The sequence below is a fragment of the Dendrobium catenatum genome, unplaced genomic scaffold (genome assembly GCF_001605985.2).
Source record: "Dendrobium catenatum unplaced genomic scaffold, ASM160598v2 fragScaff_scaffold_156, whole genome shotgun sequence".
NCBI lineage: Eukaryota > Viridiplantae > Streptophyta > Magnoliopsida > Asparagales > Orchidaceae > Dendrobium > Dendrobium catenatum.
The window spans coordinates 2,741,508-2,762,398 of record NW_021318618.1 but is presented as its reverse complement, the minus strand read 5'-3'; the positions used below and the strand labels follow the sequence as shown (position 1 = coordinate 2,762,398).

At 37.0% G+C, this 20,891-nt stretch overlaps 1 protein-coding gene across 3 annotated transcripts in view; it reads left to right on the top strand.

Moving 5' to 3' along the window:
• The window catches only part of LOC110094019 (probable anion transporter 6, chloroplastic), a 51,338-nt gene extending 33,522 nt beyond the window's left edge, over window positions 1-17,816 (top strand). For 2 of the 3 annotated variants that reach the window (XM_020819113.2, XM_020819114.2), the window contains exons 10-16: window positions 231-346; window positions 12,731-12,767; window positions 14,047-14,142; window positions 16,559-16,700; window positions 17,173-17,225; window positions 17,374-17,460; window positions 17,545-17,816. In XM_020819113.2, coding sequence (XP_020674772.1) covers window positions 231-346; window positions 12,731-12,767; window positions 14,047-14,142; window positions 16,559-16,700; window positions 17,173-17,225; window positions 17,374-17,460; window positions 17,545-17,637 — 624 coding nt within the window. In that variant the 3' untranslated portion in view covers window positions 17,638-17,816. The remainder of the gene's footprint in view (window positions 1-230; window positions 347-12,730; window positions 12,768-14,046; window positions 14,143-16,558; window positions 16,701-17,172; window positions 17,226-17,373; window positions 17,461-17,544) is intronic. The other variant, XR_002302780.2, reaches the window with a different exon arrangement.
• The last annotated feature ends 3,075 nt before the right edge of the window (window positions 17,817-20,891 follow it).

Sequence of the window (20,891 nt, the reverse complement as noted above, 5' to 3'; positions counted from 1 at the left end):
TTTTATTATATTATGGCATGCAACGTCTCATCCAACTCTATTCTAACAATTAATTAGCGTCAATGTTATTTTGCTTCCAATTGCAATTCCTTTGGGGGAAATAATTTAATATAGTTCAAAAGTTCGTGAAGTACTAGAAGCATCAAGAAAAAATTCAATGACAATTTCTAGATGAATGTCACAGTCAGCTGGCTAAATTGATAATCTATATCATTTTCTATTGAAAATAGGACGTGCCATGGAGAGCATTTTTCAGAAGTCGGGCAGTATGGGCAATGGTGTATGCTCATTTTTGCGGAAGTTGGGGACATTATACCTGTTTATCCTGGCTTCCTACATATTTTGGGTACGCCACTTCATATCTTTTCTTTGTTTGTTTATTTTCCATCTTTTGTGTATCCTAAAACAGTTTGGATCGCGCACAACATTGATCACTAGCTATAGTCCACTGATCACTTCCTTATTCTTGAGAAGCTTAACTGATTATTTCTGAAAATCTCGAAACAAGCTTATCCTTTTTTAAGTTTTTAATGTTTCATAAGTTTATATACTTCGATTAAGTGAAACATCCTTCAATTATTATGGCTGTTATTCTCAACACTTGTCATTTTAAGTCTATAAACTTTTAAGGACGTTTACTTGGTATTCTGTAAATTCCCGGTTAGAATGTTTTCATTAATGTTAGTAAACCTTATGTTATGTTTTTCGTTTATATTCTAGTGTAAAACCTCTAGTAGCCTTTAATTTGACTAGCTCATGCTTAGGAAGTTCGTTTTGTGTAATGGGTTCTTCTTTTTTTCCTTGCTGAAAAATGAAACTTTGGATGCTTTGATTTCTATCTGCATAATTCAGTAACCTCGATTATTTTCTTAGTCAGTGTGGCCTTAATCGTATTTTCATATTTCTTTTAAGGAAAATTACATCATGTTCATCTAGCTTGTACAAAGTAATAATTAGGTCAATTTCTTTCCAAACTTTCACCATAAGAACCACAAAACTTTATAACCATTTCATATGGCTAATTCATTTTATGGATTTGATGCAATATAATAAGGATTTGTTTACCATTCAACCAATTTTTCCTATACAATGCTAGTTTTTCATAGGCCTCCATCTACAATCCCAAGTGCTGCAATTTTTTACAATTGTTATGCTATCAAGCTAAAATAAATTAAAATCTTGCATATATATTATGTTTGAAAAGTTGGGAATATGTATAGGTTTATATAAAATTTTCAAGCATATTATTGTTGGTGAGAGTGAGAAAGCAATTAAGAACAATTTTAACCAAAAAAATGGTTCATAGGCACAATCTAAAACAATATATAAAATAGTGAGACTATAATATAATAATAATAATCATAAAAAATGAGCTGCAATAGAGTCAAATCAGGCTGCAAAAGAGTTGAACTAGATCAATTTTCAAGCCTTGCTGCAATCTAGTTCTTTGTACCTTCTTTTTGGTACTCTTTTATATCAAACATAGTTGTAGCCTATTAGACCAGTCCATTGGACCGGTCCACGTGGGAGCGGCCCAGACGCGAACGAGGCGGAATGCCTCCGCCTCCTGTTGTTGTCGCACGCGCCGCAGGAGCTTTTTAGGAAGGATTTTTGAGGGATTTGGGAGGGAAATTTGAAGGTAGGGACTGATTAGGGGTTTCCTTTTGATTTGTATGCATTAAAGACTTTGTTTTCCTAGGGTTAAGGCATCTTGAATTTGGCTAAAATTTGAGATCTCTTAGATTTACGTTTTTCTTTGGGCTCTAGCGGCATCTGGAGATTTGGGAGAGATCGATCCTGCTCTCGAATAGAGGATCAATTGTATCTTGCTATTTTTCATTTCCCTTTCATCAAATAATATAAATTATCTACTGTTTTTGAGATTTTGTGCGGATTTTTGTGAAGAATTCTCGTTGTTTTCAGAAGATTGGTAGGAAATAGTTGCGATCTACAAGTGCTTCCTATCAAATTGATGTCAGAGCACGTCGTTCGAAGGGGGACCAATGGCCGGAAGGAAAATGAAAGATTTGGAGGGAGGACTTGGGCAACTAAAAGCAGATTTTGAGGAAAAGATGGCTGATTTTCAAAGTCAGAGTGCATCCATCAATGAAAAGATGGAGGAAAAGTTCACCGTGGTGGAAGACATGTTGAAGAAATTGCTTGAAGCCAAAACCAAATTGGTGACATCGGAAGCAAAGGAAACTACTGGCGGCCATGGAAGAGATGGGAACCCTAACACATCTAGGGGAAGGGAAAAGCCATAAGTGGAGATCCTGCAGGGAGAAGACGGAATGCCTTCTCTAGAATCACTTTCTAGGGAGGAGATGAGCATTGGCTACACAAGAAGGGGTGCTGAATTTGTAAGGAGAGGGGATGATTTCGATCGTCGAGGTGCTGGTTTTGAAAGAAGAAGAGGGGATTTTGATGAATGGTTTGGGTATGATCGTCGGTGGGAAGATCATGACAATTGGGGAGCACTTCTGCTTCGAGGAATGGGAGGTTATGGAGGATTTAGGGGAAAAGGGTGTGATCTGAGGGTGAGGAAAATGAAGAAGTCAATCTTTGAGGGGGGATGCGCATGAGTGGATCTACAAGGTAGAAAGATATTTCGGTGTCAATGGGATGACAGAGGAGGAGAGATTGACGGCAGTGGGCCTATGCTTAGAAGGGAATGCTTTGTCTTGGTATTAGTGGAGGGACATGCGACGACCTATACAGAGTTGGAGAGAGTTCAAGGATTGTTTGGTAGAATGTTTTCGAACGGGCAGGGAAGGAGACTTCTACGAGCAGCTCTTCGCCTTGACACAGGAGGGTTCAGTGACGGAGTATTGGGAGAGATTTGAGTACCTTGCTAACCGACTGGATCGCCTTTCTGAGACAGTTCTAGAGGGAAACTTCATGAAGAGATTGACACCAGAGATCCAAGCAGTGGTTAGAGTAATGAGGCCTCGTGACTTGGGAGACGCTATGGAGCTAGCTTAATTGGTAGAAGATTAGAGGCACCTGGAGGGAGAGACTGGAGGCGGCAGCTTAGGAGGCTCGTACAGGATGACCACCACTTTATTGAAATCCAAGGAGCCAACATCGGATACTCTTCGGGGGACTTCAAAGGAAAAGACTGCAGAAGGAAGACCTGGGAACAATTTCAAGAAGCTCACAGAGACAGAATTACAGGAGAATAGGGCGAAGGGGCTCTGTTTCAGTTGTGATGAGAGGTTTACGCCGGGGCACAAGTGTAAGGATCGAACTCTTCAGGTTCTTACTTTTTGTGATGAAGAAGGAATGGAGGGTGTCATCTTTCCACCTTGCGGACAAGGTGGATCTTTGGGAGGGGATTATTATTAGACCGGTCCAGCCAGTCTACGCGAGATCGGCCAGGCGGAACATCCGCCTCTTTCAGTGGACGACCACATCGCAAGTGCCAAACAAGCATTTTAGGAAGGAGTTTTTAGGGTTTTGGGAGGGAAATTTGAATGTAGGGATTGTCTAGGGATTTCCTTTTGATTTGTATGCATGAAATAGTTTGATTTCCTAGGGTTAGGGTTTCTTGAATTTGGCTGAATTTGAGATCTCTTAGATTTAGGTTTTGCTTTGAGCTCTAGCGGCGTCTAGAGATTTGGGAGAGATTGATCCTCTTCTCGAATAGAGGATCAATTTTATCTTGTTAATTTCCATTTCCCTTTTATCAAATAATACAAATTATCTAGTGTTTTTTGTGGTTTTGTGTGGATTTTGGTAGAGAAAGCTCATTGTTTTCCGAAGATTGATAGGAAATACTTGAGATCTACAAGTGTTTCCTATCAGATACTTATGTTTTTCAAAATCAGTTTGGATTCATGCTATGAAAGCTATACATTTGTTAAGAGGTTGGATGGAGAAGTATAGAGAGAGTAAAGAGGGTCTATATATGATATTTATTGATTTAGAGAAAAATATATGATAAAGTTCCAAGAGAAGTGCTCTGGATAGTTCTAAAATGTAAATGAGTTAATAATATTTATATTCATGTCATTAAAGATATGTATGCACGATTTGTTACTTGCGTTCAAACACAAAGTGGTTTGATCAAGTATTTTCTTAATTCAGTTGGATTACATCAAGGATTAGCTTTAAGCTCATATCTTTGTACTTTAGTCTTAGATGTTCTTACTTGATATTTGCAAGTGGATGTACCTTGGTGTATGTATTTTACTGATGATATTCTTCTTGTTGATAAGACTAGAGAGTAAGTTGATGAAAAACATGAATTATGGAGGTCAACCTTAGAATCAAAAGGTTTTTGTTTGTGTAGTTCTAAAATCTAATACATGCAGTGTACTTTTAGTAGTAATAAATCTAGTAGTATGATTTGTGACATGGGATGATCAAGTTATTAAAAAGAGTTTCACATTTTAGATATCTAAGTTCTATTATTCAAATTGATGGTGAAATAGATGGGATATTATTAGTAGAATTCATGTTGGATTGTTGAAGTAGAAAAATGCATTGGGCCTATTGTGTGATAGAAAAGTATCCCTCAAACTCAAGCGACAATTTTGTAAGAGGGTGGCCAAACTTGCAATGCTTTTTGACAGAGAATATTGACCATTAAAATATAAGCCTAAAATTAAATATTGCAAAGATGAGGATGCCCAGGAGGATGAGTGGCTTTACACTTAGAGACATAATGCAAAATGTGTATTTGTGTGTGCGCACACACACATATATAATGATTTTGATTTTCCTATGCTCATATTTTGATTCATATTTCATACCATCATAATGTTGATTGATTATTTTAATTGTTATCATTTTAGATCACATAAACCATCTTTTTATAGTTATGCTTGTGAGGTCCAGCTGGAATCAGTTCCATAATAAAGCTAGCGGAGCGGGCTAGTGAAGTAGTGCGATCGAGCGGGGGACAAAGTGATTGCTCGCATGAAATAAATTGAGTTCGCTCGATTTAGTAAAGTCGAAGGCAATGAAGAGAGGATTTACATGTGGGAGTGGGAAAACAATGTGTGCAAGGAAAAATTTCGTGCCCTTTTTTGTTAAAAAAAGGTGAGTGGTTTATTGTTTTTTGACAATAATCGAAGAAGGTTGGAGAAGTAAGAGAGTTGCGTGCGGTTGATGCTCAGCAAAGTTTGTGCTCCGCTTAAAGGAAAAAGAAGAGTAAGTAAATTTCTAACTAAGAATGGGCTTATGATTTTGATTTAATTTGACTGATTTCCTTATGCAATTGTATGTGATAGAAAAGAAGAAGAAGATAGTATAGTATGTGTGATGTCAATTGTCAATTCAATGGGAAGAAAAATAAATTGAGGTTATTAATATAATTTAAGTATATATTATATTGATCATATGATGTGTCACCTAATTAGAAATGTAAGTTAAAGAATGATGTTGTTCTACGTTGCCCTTGTAGCATTCTATTTCTCCAAAGTTATTAGTATTGTTAATATTGTTTTTGGATAGTGGAAGAATTAAGCCATTGAGCCGAGGAAAAAATACCGTAAGCCAGCAAAAGTTCTCAGGTAAAGTTTAGGTGTTGCATTAAGGAACATGTTCTAAGTATGAATCTTCTTTCTTTGATGGCGGCCCTTATTATGTTAGATCCATAGTGATGATAAGCTTTTAATGATGGTCCTAATACAAATGTTTATGATGACACACCTCTTTTTTTATGATGAATTGGATAATTATGAGTTATCAATACTTGAGTTTATTATTGTACCTAAGGTTGATTCTAACATATTATTGGAGGCTAAGCTAGTGCCTATGTTTGATTAAGTGTCTGATCTGAGAATGTTGCCTGACAAGAGGCAATGTGATGCAATCAAAAATTTGGGAGAGGGACCCAAATTTTTGATCACAAAAATTCAAGCTCTTCTAGAGAATAAAAGATTACAATAACTCACAAAAATTAGACTAATTAGACAAAACAAACTTTAATATTATAATTTGCATACATCACAATGTATGACACACCTCTAGCCCTTGCATCAAGAAATGTGCAAGTGCATCATATTGGCACATCAAAAGTGCAAGTAGATCAAAAAGCATGCAACAATATTGTGCAAATGTTCCGTGTAGGCATATTAAAAAGCACACAAGTGTATCATAAAATTTGTATGCATATGCAAATTACATTGAAAAGCAGTGTTACATGTCAAATCACCCAAAATAATTCACTTACGGGTGCTCTAACTAATGCGTCAAACTCTTAAATGTGAGGTACGAGAATATTGTGTGGGCAATAATAAAAATGAACTTAAATTTGGCTCATCTCAAGAAACTTGCAAGTGTATTGTGAATTATAAAATACATTATGCAAGACATCAACAAGTCTGCAGACCATTTTAAAAAAAGACTTAAGTTGTTTAAGTCAAAACAGCTGCATGCATTTCGACAAAAGCATCAAACTCTTAAATTTGATGTTTGAGAAATTGTATTTAAATTTGACTCTTCTTAAGAAACATGCAGTGCTTTATATTAGCATGCCAAAAATTATACAACCATGTAAGTGCTTAAAAGAATGTGCAAGTGTGATGCAAATGCATTAAGAAATGTGCAAGTGTGATGCAAATATATTAAGAAATGTGCAAGCCTATCATGCATATGCATTGAAAAATGTGCAATAATTCTATAGTCAGAATGTTTTCATGTGCGCTGGCAAAAATATTAAGTGCTTGAACTTATCATCTAAGAATACTATGCGGATAAAAAATAATATGAATGCAAGTTCTTCTTGCTCAGAGAACTACATAAATGCTTTGAAAAATATCTTATAATCATTTTTGAAATTGTGCAGTTACTCTTTTAAACCAAATTCATTCATATGTTGTACATTGTTCTCGAGCTAGTCGCCATGCTTATATAGGATAGGGTAGTAAGTTCCAAAATTCAATTCTGATTATTTGTGTCCCAAGTACTGGAGTCGATATGACTTGAACCCCTATGATACTTGTGTTGAAAGTAAATATTTATCTTTCAAAAGGCCCCATTGCAAATCACTTTGGGGCCACATTCATATATATATATATATATATATATATATATAATCACAAATGAAATGTATATCCTAAAAGTTAAATTACAATGTATGCAACTATTTGTCGAGGGTGAAAATTTAAGAATAATATTAGCTCACAAAAGCTCATGCTTTGTCGACGATATCATTATGATTCACTCACAAGGGATCTCTAACTAGCAAGTATAGGGCACGTTTCTCAATGGACACCATAGATAAACGGTTATGATTGGGGCCCTTTGATCGATTGGTTGTCTCAAAAAGGTACCATTAAATTACAATCATGGCTGCAATTTCTCCAAAGATTTATAAGGTAAATGATAGAAATACTTGAGTCTGCAAGTAACCCTAAGGTAATACTTGAGTTCGCAAGCAAACCTAACTAAAATGGACGAGCAAACAACAGATTTACTGCTGTTTACAGCAGTAAAACAACAAAAATCAGGAGAAAATTGAGAGATAGGGATGGAAGTTTGAAGCAAATCCAAGCAATTAACTTGTATTTCACTAGTAGATGAATAAAACAGCAAACGATACAATATTCTTCAATTTGAGAGGAAGATTAACTCTCCAAAATCTCTAGTCAAGAAAGACTAGAGCCTACGCCTCCAAGATGATCCCAAATTCTTTTCAAACTCAAGATGAAACCCTAAATCACACATTAACTCCTAATTAAAGACAAAGGAAAATTACAAGCTCCCTAAACAGCCCCTAATTCAATTTTTTTCCTCCCAAAACTAGATTTAACACAAGTTGGGGCCCACAGGGCTTCCGCCCCCTGCCTGGTTTCGCCTGGAATAGAACTGGACCGGTCTAAGCTGGACCGGTCCAGTCAGCCCCTCCTGGGCCGGCCTAAAAGTACTCCCCTCCCAAAGACTCACCTTGTCCTCAAGGTAAAATGAGGGGAATTGATCTTTCATTCTTTAAAATGGCTCCCAAGTAGCATCAAAGTCGGGAAAGCCTCTCCATCTAATCAACACTTTTTTGTTGCCCTCTTTATATGATCTTACTCCTGTAAGCTCCAGTGGCTCTAAAACTACTTCCAAATCCTCAGTCAGTGTAGTTGGATGTTCTGTGCTAACTGCATGCTCCCCAGAGCTCTCTTCAATTGGGACACATGAAAAACTGGGTGTATGGTGTCTGATGGTGGTAACTTCAGTCGGTACGCCACTGCTCCGATCATGTCCAACACCTCATAAGGGCCGAAGTATATTGGAGTCAGCTTCTCGTTCCCCCTTCACACAACTGTCCTTTGCTTGTAGTGGCGTAGTTTTAGGAACACCTTCTCTCCCACCTCAAACTGCATGTCCCTCTTATGTGAATCCGCTTGCTTTTTCATGATTTGTTGTGCCCTCAGTAGATATTTCTTCAGTTTGTCCAGCACCTTTTCCCTTTCCTCCAAGTATTGCTCAACTAAAGAAACTGGTGTGCTTCCCCTCCCATAGTGCACTAGGTGTGGAGGGTCCTTGCATACATCACCTTGAAAGGAGTCATTTGAGAAGCAGAATGGTACGATGTATGGTACCAATACTCGGCCCAAGGTAACCACTTCACCCACATTCGCGGTGTTTCAAAGGAAAAACACCTCAAATATGTTTCCAAGCTCCGGTTCACCACCTCTGTCTGTCCGTCTGTTTGTGAATGGTAGGCGGTACTTCTCTTGAGAACAGTGCCCTGCATCCCGAAAAGCTCCCTCCAAAACTGGCTAATCTTCTTCCTCCACTTTCTCACTCTCACCTCCCTCAGTTTTCTCGTCATCGCAGACGGTGACAACCTGAAGAGTTCAGTCCTTACACCTATGCCCCTGGAAGGTACTTCTCATCGCACCTGAAACACAACCCCTTAGCCCGCTTCTCCTGGATCTCTTTCTCAATTAGCTTCTTAAAGTTTCCTTCAGGCCCCCCCTCCTCCATTCCTCTCCTTTGGTTCCTCTCGTGAACCCCCCATTGCAGCTCCTTTGGGTGCTAGGAAAGTAGTAGCCATCCTATTGGATCCCCCGGAACTACTGCCTCGACACCCCTTCTCCAGATGTTTCTGATCCTCTACCAGCTGAGCCAACTCCATGGCCTCACCCAAGTCGCACGGTCGCATCACTCTAACAGTTGCTCTGATATCCAGTTTGATCCCCTTCATGAAGTTCCCTTTGAGCACTATCTTAGATAGACGATCCAACCTGCTTGCTAAGTACTCAAACTGATCACGGTACTCTGCCACTATCCCTTCTTGTGTTAAGGCAAAGAATTGTTCATAGAAGTCTCCTTCCCTACCGGTTCGGAAACGTTCCAGTAAGCACTCCTTGAACTCTCTCCAACTCCTAATGGGTTGCCTCATGTCCCGCCACTGGTACCAAGCCAGTGTCTTTCCTTTCAAGCATAGTCCTGCCGCCGTTAGCTTCTCTTCCTCTGTCAGCCCGTTGACGGAAAAAATAACGTTCCACCTTGTAGATCCAACCATGGCCATCCTCGCCCTCAAAGATGGGCATCTTCAGCTTTCTTACCTTCGGGTCACCCTAATGGCCCCTGGCCCCTACATATCCTCCCATGTCGCGAATGGGAGGGGCTCCCCAGCTGTCCCTATCTTCCCTTCAGCGATCAAACTCATATTCGTCATCAACTTCCTCTCTTCATCTTTCAAATTCAGCCCCTCAGTGGTGGAAATCTCCCCTTCTTCCCACAAAATCAGCACTCCTCTTTCCGTACCACATACTCATCTCCTCTTTATAAAGTGGCTCTAGAGGTGGCATGTCATCCTCTCCCTCAATGATCTCCAATTCCAGATTTTTCCTCCCCCTAAACGGGTTCGGATTTCCTCCTACGCCATGGCCTTCAGTGGTCTCTCTTGCTTCGGATGTCGTAGGATTTGTCTTCATCTCCAACAATTTCTTCAACATCACTTTCATCACCGTGAATTTCTCATCCATTCTTTCATTGTTGGAGGTGATTTGATTTTGAAAACTAAAGAATTTTAACTCCAAATCTGATTTTAATTGACCGATTTCGCCTTCCAAGACTTCCACCTTCTTTCCGGCCATCTCTCTTCCCAAGAATCACAAGAGATCTTCCAGAAGCCAAAAACCCGCTGAAATTTCAGAATTTCAGCCGCCGATGGTCCTAAAAACGGTACTCTGATACCAATTTGATAGGAAATACTTGACTCCGCAAGTAACCCTAAGGTAATACTTTAGTTCGCAAGCAAACCTAACCAAAATGGATGAGCAAACAGCAGATTTGCTGCTGTTTACAGCAGTAAAACAGCAAAAATCAGGAGAAAACTGAGAGATGCAGATGGAAATCTGAAGCAAATCCAAGCAATTAACTTGTATTCCACTAGTAGATGAATAAAACAGCAAACGATACAATAATCTTCAATTCGAGAGGAAGATTAACTCTCCAAAATCTCTAGTCAAGAAAGACTAGAGCCCACGCCTCCAAGATGATCCCAAATTCTTTTCAAACTCAAGATGCCCTAAATCACACATTAACTCCTAATTAAAGACATAGAAAAATTACAAATTCCCTAAACAGCCCCTAATTCAAAATTTTCCCTCCCAAAACTGGATTTAACCCAAGTTGGGGCCACAGGGCTTCCGACCCCTGCCTGGTTTCGCTTGGAATAGAACTGGACCGGTCCAGGCTGGACTGGTCCAGCCAGCCCCTCCTGGGCCGGCCTAACAGTAAATTATAAGGTGCATTTGATTTAGCATTGTCATATGTTAGCTAAGATTTTTTAAATTCGTCCTCTCAGACAAACATCCACCTTAGGTCTACAAGATTCCATTGGGCGACAACTCTTAGTTTCTTACTAGGATCCTTCAATTAGGTTTGATTTGACTACCCTCGTTGACTAAGTATACTTGTGTCCATGACAAACGGGGACGATGGGATTATAAGGTGATAAACTTCTCAATATCCTCACCAACCTCTTTATGTTTAAGACTTTAAGGTGATGAACTTCTTAACCCTAATCTAAATTTCTCTCTTATTACTAGAAGGGATAATTAACTATAGGAGCTTATACCTATAAGAACCTTATAACCATATAAGTAAATTCCTCGCAAAATTGAGGGTGAAATCTCTTAGTAGTGTCTTGGCTGCAGTATAATTTTCCTTTTGAAAATTTCACTCAGAAAACATAAATCTATCTCAGCTGATGTGCGAGTTTTTAGATCCCACATTGCGGACAATAAGCATGCAAGCTTGTGGTCATGAGATTCCCATTTTTTTCGGTTGTCTATTCAAGTGCTATTTGGTTGGGTTAGATTGAGCTTCAATTTGGATTTTGATTTAGATTACTAATTTAGTGTAAGGATTTTAGGATCTATTAATTATTTGAATTTCAAATCTATATTCAAAATTTTCAGAGGATTTGTTGAGATATTTTAGCAGTGAAGTTTGTGGAAATTTTGAAGGCAGGTTGAGGAGAAAGCAATGTGAGGAATGAGTCGTGAGAAAAAAAATATGGCAAAAATGTAAGGGGCGGGCGGTGAGAAAAATTGTGGAATTTTGCTGGTTTTTTATATGGATGGGAGAAAACGTGTGGGGAGGGGAAGAATATTGTTCTGTAATCAGGATAAAAATTAGAGATAAAGCTATATTCAAGTGCAAAAGCAACAATAAATTGACGAAAATGAGAGCAAAATAGTAGAATGTTCTGTTTGAAAACATAATAAATTGAAAGATACACTGTTGAATCGTAGAAAACATAGGAAATTAAAAGAAACAAGGGGAAAAAATACCACAATAGGAGATCCCAAGCTATTTTCGTGAATTCTCCAAGGTAAAAAACGTAGAAAACTAACGTAATGGGTCATTGAACTCATCATGACATCAACAATTAGTAAATATGTGGCTAAGTTTATTATATGATAATCATTATGAACATAAGAGAGTAACAAATTTGATAATTAACTTGTAAATTTAAAATTCAAATACATTAATAATATCTTATCTATCTTGATCACTATCAATCGAATAGCAAATGGCATGGTGCATCAGTTATACTCCTTATTGCATAATGTATATCACTGAAGTTTCCCTCCCCATCATCACCCCCTTCTTTTTCACTCCATTCTATTCTAATTTTAGCTGATCATTCTATTTACGGTTAGTTAAGGTTTTGATTACAAATAGCTGACTCTGAAATTAATTTGGTGTGCTGGTGGTCAAAACCCATCCTACAATTTTTAAAACTGTACCCAATTTCTTGCATTGACATGAAAAATTGCTATTTTAACACCTGTTAACAATTTTTTTTAAAATTATGTTAATGCATTGACAACTGTGGGAAAAATGAACACTCTTTAATTGACAATTCTGCTAAAATGATTTCCAGTCATATGCTTTGACTTTGTTACTTCCAATTGTTCACTGCATGTCATAGGTAGCTTTCCCTGCTTGCCGCACATCCTTGCTCCACTGATGTGGATCAGAATTAGGTCTTTTGGAAACGCAACCTTTATATATATCCACGTTGCCAGCCAAACTTTGAAGGGACTATGGTTTAACGTGGCAAAAAAGTAAAAACTTCTGAGGAATTTTTGTGAAGAATTTGATGCACTATAATTTGTCTGCTTGATATTATCTCAGATGCTTGAATTTTATCATCGTTCAATAACTTGAATAACATTGTTTTTTGGCTTCACGTTTGTTTAGCTGTTACTTTATTTCATCATGAATAATCATATGATTTCTCATTTTTGCACTTTTCTCTATAACGCAGTGAAGAGCTTGGCTTAAACTTGACAGAAGCCGCATGGGTAAGTAGGTGGTCTTTTGCTTGAGTAATGTTAGTTCTTATCAAATTATGTTAGTGAGCATCAAAATAATAATTATAGGCTTAAACTCATGCGGTGAACCGTATATTGCAATCACTCTAAACCATCTTGCATCAATTATGATATAGCACTTTTCTAATTCTTAAGTATTTCCTTCTTGGAATGGAGGATTTGAATGTTAACCTAAGTATTACTTGTCTTGTAAAAGATACAGTGAAACTTCGTAACATGAAGTCTAAAAAAAATACATGAAGCCAATAAAAAGATGTGTGTTTTGCAAACCCAAGTGATCCCCAGAGGACAAGAAGAGTCAAGTTTATTCTGTTGGAGTGTTAACCGAACCTTGGAGTGATGCTAGGGGCTGTTGAAGCATGAAGCAAGATAGAGTTGCGCAAGACAACTATAAAGCTGTTTTATCCGGAACTATCTGGGCCATCTTGGGATGGATATGCTAGTCTTTATACTCAAGCTGAGATATTGTAACAGTTGTGTTGGGATTGAACAGAGTAACCTGCCAGAGCTAGTTGGGGTATTTTTATGAGTCTTCCTGTTTGTTTTTTGTTTTACAATCAAGCCTAGTATTCTCTGTACTTCATTTTTACCAGGAGTCATGACACTCAGAGATGCCTCGTAACTGTAGCTATAGGTACTAGGTAGTTCCGGTGAATATATGAATAATTTGTTAATTTGTGGTGGTTAATTTTATTTTGGTAAAACTTTATAAAGGGATGAATACGCATAAAAAATTCTTAGTTAGGATAAGGCAATATTTATATTTTGCTTAATTTAAAATGAATGAGAAAGCAAAATCATCTTGATTTAATGCATCTGCCCCTCCCCGTCCACCCACAAGAGGTGGAAGTTTTGGATCACATTTCTTTTATTGTCTGCAATTAGCAGCTTGTTTAGGAATATTCATTCTTGGGATTAAATAAATATTTCTCAAAATGTTTAAACTGATTAATATAGCGCCTTTAAAAGTAAATGTGCTTAGGTAATAATAAAGTTGTTCTGTGCTAGCTAAAATGTTGATTCAAATTTGTTTACAATATTAATTCGCAGTACTTGCACTACAAAATTATCACATCCCAACATTATCTGCCTCACTGGCTTGTATATTAAATGTGTTAAAATCTTTTTTAATTTTGTATAAAGCTTTTCTTGATGAATAACGTCCATGTGACATTAGGGTTTTTTTCCTCTTGTCTGGGCTCCCATTCAAATTTTAGTCCTCATGATGCACTTTTACTTCTCACTGCAGGTCTCAATACTCCCTCCTTTGGGTTCAATTCTGGTCACATCTATTGCAGCATTATTTGCTGACAACTTGATCTCCAATGGAGTTGAAACTACAACTGTAAGGGAGAAGATGAACATCCAAGTCTTTACTACAATATCATTCTTACTTAATTACAAGTACTTCAATATCATTCTTACTTAATTACAAGTAATCAAACTTTATATAGTAGTAAAAAAATGTATATTTTCACCTTTGATTTTCTTAAAAATGTTTCAAGCAAAAGTTTAGGTGATTTAGTTAAATACTGAATGTAGCATGGTTTACATGTTATGGTGTTTGCACGGCTGGTGTGTATGAATGTTGACATCTCCAAAACTTAAATGTACTATGGTAAGATGTTCACTTTAACGGGCCAGCTTGTTTAGGAATCGATAAATATTTAACCAATTGAGAAAGACGACTTGTGCATTTTTTTCCATAAGTTTTAACTGGTTGTTATGTTTCGTTAACAGTCAAAATGCAGCTTTCTGATGCCATTTCTTCTCTTTATAATATCTTTTACAAGAGGGTTTTGCAGACATGTGTTTTGTCTATAAAAAAAATGAGAAAAATCAACAAAACTTTAGCTTTCATAGGATTTGAGTCAATGCACCTAGAGCATGTACAATGATACGTTTACATGACACGGTACAGGCACAAGGTCTCAACTTTCCTCCAAGAAGCAGAACAATGAGGCATTTTGGGGCATCATAAATAAATGTTAACATGTTATTATAATAAAATATTTGTATAATTAAATTAAACAGTTGCAGAGAAAAGGACAGGTGACAAAAGCTCATGGATTTAGGTGAAAGTCCGGCGGAGATATATATATATATATATATATATATATGAAAATAGATAGAGAGAGGGACACAGATATAAAAAGAGATGAATGTGCAATGGAATAACATGGAGATAAATAAAAAGTTTTGATGTTTTCTGGGGAGGTATTGAAACTAAAAAGTCTAAAAGTTAATATGAACGTTAATTTGAAATCCATTCTCATTTTCCAAATTTTCCTAGAAAAAAGGTTTTATGAACAATCCAAGAAAGCATCAAGTTTCTAAGGCGTGCCCAAGAAAAATTAAAATCACAGGACATTAGGAAATGTGATATAGGTTAGGGTTAGAATTCCTTAGATCTTGATTTCTTGTTGGTTGCAGTTGTTTGAGCAGAGGAATTTGCGAGTATAAGAGTTTTGATTGGGCTAGCGGTTGGAGAAGAGACGGAGAATTGCAGATGAAGACAAAGGAATAGGAGGAAAGAGAGGAATTGGTAGGGGAAAGCAAAACCAAGCGTGGACTGTAGAAATCCATATATTTAAAGAAAGCTTAAATATTTTCTAAATATAAATCACTGTTAAAAAACATTAGTCACACACAATGTTTATATCAAAATTAAGTCTTTATTTAATTAACCATTCCCTGAAGGTATCTAAGATTTGTCTCCAGAGGGTTTTGCTGAAGATGCTCATCAAGAAGGTTGGGAGAAATGAATTGTTGCTCGTCATTATGTCACTTAATAATCATTTAAAGGCGCATGTTTTTTTCGATTTGACAAATATTGATGCTCATCTTAAGGATCCAATGTAATTTCATTTGATCTGCTTTAACATTAGGAATTGATGTAGGAGTCGGTTGAAGAATTCAACTGACCTTATTGGTGGAGATACTAAAATTGCACTAGTAGAGATTACAAGTAGGCAATTTTGAAGGCTAGAAGTATCTCTATATGATATTTATTCCTCAACTTTGAGAAGAATTGAGGGAGAGAGAACTTTTGTGTGTGTTGGGGGGAGGGAGGGAGGGAGAGAGAGAGAGAGAGAGTTTTGCTTCCAAGATTAATTTCCTAACTCATTCATTAATTCCCCTCCTCTTGACCATAGGGATAGTATAAAAAAATAACCCAAGAAAGTTGCATGAAATAAGAGAAGAAACAAAATAAATTAAATTTTTTCTCATGGGTAAGTCCAGGTACATTAAAGTAATTCTAAATATTTTCTAAACATAAATCACCAATAAAAATAACTAGGATTATGATCGGATTGAAGGAATGGAATAAATGACGTTTGAAATGCTGATTTTGCTTCTTGAATTTGACATTTGTGAAGCCTTTGTCAGATTTAAAGTAGTTATGTGGCTTTAAAACTAAGGAGAGGATGAAAAGGTCTGTTCTTAGCATCTCTTCACCTCTTTCCATGTTCCTTTTAGTCGTAATCATAGTCAATAGCTTTGCAAGGTGATCAAGTTTGGAATGGAAAGATCTCGATATCAATATGATATTTTTTCTGGGTTGAAGGAAGATGTGTAGCTACTGGCTATTAGCGGCAGTAGTAGCAAAGAAAGAAGCATCTCCATCTACTTTACTGAGAAAAAGAGCCACAATGAAATTAGCTAGTGAGGAAGGGACTGCAGACTATGTTTCAATTTATGATAACTTGCGTGATTTTTATGGGATTAATTTTGATCAATAACTTGTTTATTACATGTAGGTACGAAAAACTTGCCAAACAATTGCTTTTTTGTCACCTGCAATTTGCATGACGCTTTCCTCTTTGGATCTAGGGCTGCCTCCTTGGGAAGTTGTTGGTGTTCTTACTTGTGGTTTGGCACTATCAAGCTTCGCATTATCGGGTAACCTTTTGATCTATCTGATGATTTTATATCTGTTATGGGGTCAATTTCGGGTCACGGGTAGGGTTCGGGTCGAACTCGAAACTGACATGGAACTATTCGGGTTAGCTCGAACCCGACCCGATTTTGCAAACGGGTCGGTTTTTTGGACCTAAACCCAAACCCGACCCGCTTCGGGTCGGGTCAACCCGACACGACCCTGAATGACTTGGTTCCAATAAATAACTGCTAGTTTTCGGGTCCAAAAACAGGTCAATCTCCGCTTTTCGAGTAAAAAAAGGGTCAATCTCGGGTTGTCGGATCAAAATGAATTTTCGAGTAAAAACGGGTCAATTTTCGTTTTTGGGTCGGATTCGAGTCGGGTTTTCGAGTCGTGCCAAATATTGACACCCCTAGTATATGTGATTTGTATCTTTAGTTCTTATTAATCACCTGTTTCTTTAATATTTTTACGTTTTTGTTGTCTCTGCAGGACTTTATTGCACCCATCAAGACATTTCTCCCGAGTATGCTAGCATTCTTCTGGTATGTCACGCCGCAAATTGTTTAAACATTTGTATTGGAATTATACTTTATGTAAAAAGAAAATTCTTCTCTAAAATCTCTCCATACAAAGTTCCCTTTTGGGTAAGTTATGCCCACACTGACAACAATGTTTCAATTCCTTTCTTAGGGTATTACAAACACAGTAGGGGCGGTACCTGGAATCGTTGGTGTTGCGCTCACCGGCTATCTTCTCGATTCAACTCATTCATGGGGTGTAAGTCTTCCATTTTTTTTTTCTCGGTCCCATTCTGTACACTTTCATATTACATGAACCCTTACAGAGATACCTCTTCTGCAGCTATCACTGTTTGCACCTTCAATTTTCTTCTATCTAACGGGCACAGTTGTATGGTTATTATTTGCCAGTAGTAAGCCTCAAACCTTTACCTAAATTGATTTAGGCTTCGTTTGGGACGGCTTTCTTATTGTTTCTTAAAACAACTTTAGTATAAAAATTTTAATTTTTTACTAGAAAGTTGCTTTAAAAAGTAGTAAAAAGCCGTCCCAAACGAATTGATCTACTGGTTATGAAATGACTCTAATGGAATCAGTCCAAGATTTTCTTACTGGATAATAGAGTTGAAAGAGTGCAAATTGTTGCTTCTTTGGTTATTTTTATGAGAGATGGAAGATAAAGGCAAGGATCATAGATCAATTTGCTTTGTAATGGAAATTAGTTAAGGTAGGAGAAAGAGGTTCTGTCTGGATTTTGAGATGGCATATATAGATTTTGTATATATATAACACTGTTTAGTTCTATAGAAAATATTGCAGGAAATATTGTACAGATTCTTTTTGTATGAAATTCAAAGAAATGTACTGTAGGTGGGAGAGGGACATTCATCTCTTTATTTATATGAATTATACTTTATTTATATTTTGTTTATGCAATGCTACAGCTGCTACCATAACGGTTATGTATGAGGTGAAATATTCTATGATATCCTTCAGAGCATTTAAACTCTGATTGGTTGGCAGGTGTAATTTTATAGAAAAATTTATTATGTGCGGACATTGGATGTTCGGAGGCGGATCAAAGTACGGTACGTCGTCTTTTTGTTATGTACTGTGGCTGCATACTCGTTGTGTATCATGTGATGTAGTGCGCTCTGATTCGCCTTCAAACGGTCCAATATCCGCACCGAATAATTTCTCAATTTTATAATTGTTGTCAGGGTAAAATTATGGATCCCCAAAAACTCAATATGAATTTGATCCACAAAATTTGGTTTTGGGTTGACCAGTTTAAAGAATGGGTCAAATTTGAATTTTAAATCTTAACTCTTTTAAAAAAATTGGATCAGATTAGGGTCAAACTGTCAATTCAAAAATGTTGCGAAATGAGGATTTAAGTACTGGTTTCGTCATTTCTTTTGGTTCATGAATGATTGCATGAGGCGGGCTTAGTTAAGCAATATCATGTTTTTTTTTTTTTTTTTTTTTTTTTTTTTTTTTTTTTTTTTTGATAGGCTGTAGTTAAAGTATTTTTTCATAAAAAGTAAGTATAATGCATTTAAAATTAATAAATAAGTGATAAGTAAAATGTAAATAACAAAGTATATTGTGGAATTTGATTTTATATGACTAAATATATCTGAAATTGGTCAAATATGTCTATTATTTTCTTATTTATTTTGAAAGTAATGTGTATGAAAATAAAAATTTAAATGCTAATATACATTATTTTATCTGAAATTCCCTATTGAAATTTATCGTGCATGAAATTGATTTGAATTTTGTTCAAATGTATGTTTGCGAAACTTGGGAATTCAAGGGATTGGCAAGCACATGAAGGAAAAGGGTGGTGATCCAATAAAGCTCGATGTGAAGAAAGATATTGATGAGATTTTTGTTTTGTTTGTGATAATTTTTTGTAGTATCTTTTAAAATAGTTTTTTATATAAAAAATTTTAATTCAACAAATTTTATACTAAAAAGATGCTTTAGAAAGCAACAAAAAATTTGTCTTAATTAGGTTTCATTTGGGAGCTTTTTTAATATTTTTTAAAACAAGTTTTAATACATAAATTTTCAATTTAAGAAAGGTTTATGTTAAAAAACCGTTTAAAAAAGCAATAATAAAACTAAATCAAACAAAACCTTAGTAGTGTATGAAAGGAGAAGGGATAGACCTAGTAAGCTAGTGATTGCTTTGTGATTATAATTTTAATTAACACTGATTAGGATCTAACTACTTTTAATTGTAGTAATTGACCCGAATTAGTACATTAGATAACCTGGGTAATTAGTAATTACTTATCAGATGTTTATGCTAATCGAAGCTTAATGCAATTAGTTGATGACGTCTAACTCATCATCCAAATATAGATCCATATGTCAATTCAAAAAATTTCTCTAACTATTATTTCATTAATCTAATCCACATTATTTATCTATAAATATTTATTCTTTGATTGATCGTTTCTATTTATGACTATGTTCTGCTATGGCTATTATATTATATCCTTAAAATTGAATTCTATTTGTGTAATGATAACTTTGTTGTATCTTTTAAATTAAACCCTATTGTATATACTCTTTATTGTGTTTAGGTTAGGCCTGTCCATATTGGACCCGACTCGAAAACTTGACCCTAACCTGACCTGAAAATTTCGGGTTTGGGTTGACCCGAAACGGGTCGGGTTCGGGTCTAGAAAATCGACCCGTTTGATAAACCGGGTTGAGTTCGGGTTGACCCGGAAACTCGGGTTCGACCCGAAATAACCCATAAACCCGGCTGTCGTTCCGCATCACCGCGTCGCGGAGTCGAGCGCGCACCGCATCGCGCGCCACCCCGCTGCTGCGCAGTCGAGCGCGCCCCGCTCCGCATCGCACACGCGCAGTCGACTGCCTGCCCCGTTGCCAGGGGTCCACAGCTAGTCGCGACCGCTGCTCAGTGCCCGCGTCATTCACTCGAGCAACCGACTTGGTGAGCGCGCCCTGCGTCCCTCACTCGCGCCCTGCCGCGCACCACCGCGACTCGAAATTGGGGGTCATTCACTCGAGCTGCCGCACACGACCACGACCGCGCCCTACGTCGCTCACTCCCGACCGCGGCTGAAACAAGTGGGTCGGGTTGACCCGAACCTGAAGTGGGTCGGGTTCGGGTCTAGAAAATCGACCCGTTTGTAAAAACGGGTCCGGTCGTCCTGAACCCGAATAGTGTCGGGTCAATTTCAGGCTTGACCCGAACCCGACTCATGACCCGAAATTGACACCCTTAGTTTAAGTTGTTGGAGTGCTTTCTAATGTGTTATAATTGTTATGATTATACTTATTAAGCTGTGTCAATATTGCAGTATGTTGTGTTAGAATCATTGGAACACTCCCTGATGTATCTGTCCTAAGGCAAATCATGGCTAAGCTTTGTTTGAACTTGATCGAGTCATGCTCAATCAACAAATGAACCTTGTTCTAAACTTGTTCAAACTTTGACAATGTTCAAATTGTGTTTGTATTATATTCAATCAGGTTATGAATACGGTCGAGAACATATATAGGCAAATATTTGGATCTGTTGTGGATGAGGAGTAAACATTACAATGACGAACCAAGCAAGAAAGTAAACGCAATGGAAAATAAAAGACATTAGGATTTAACTTGGGAAAATTCAAAATAAAGAAAAAAAAAATCATGGAGGCACAG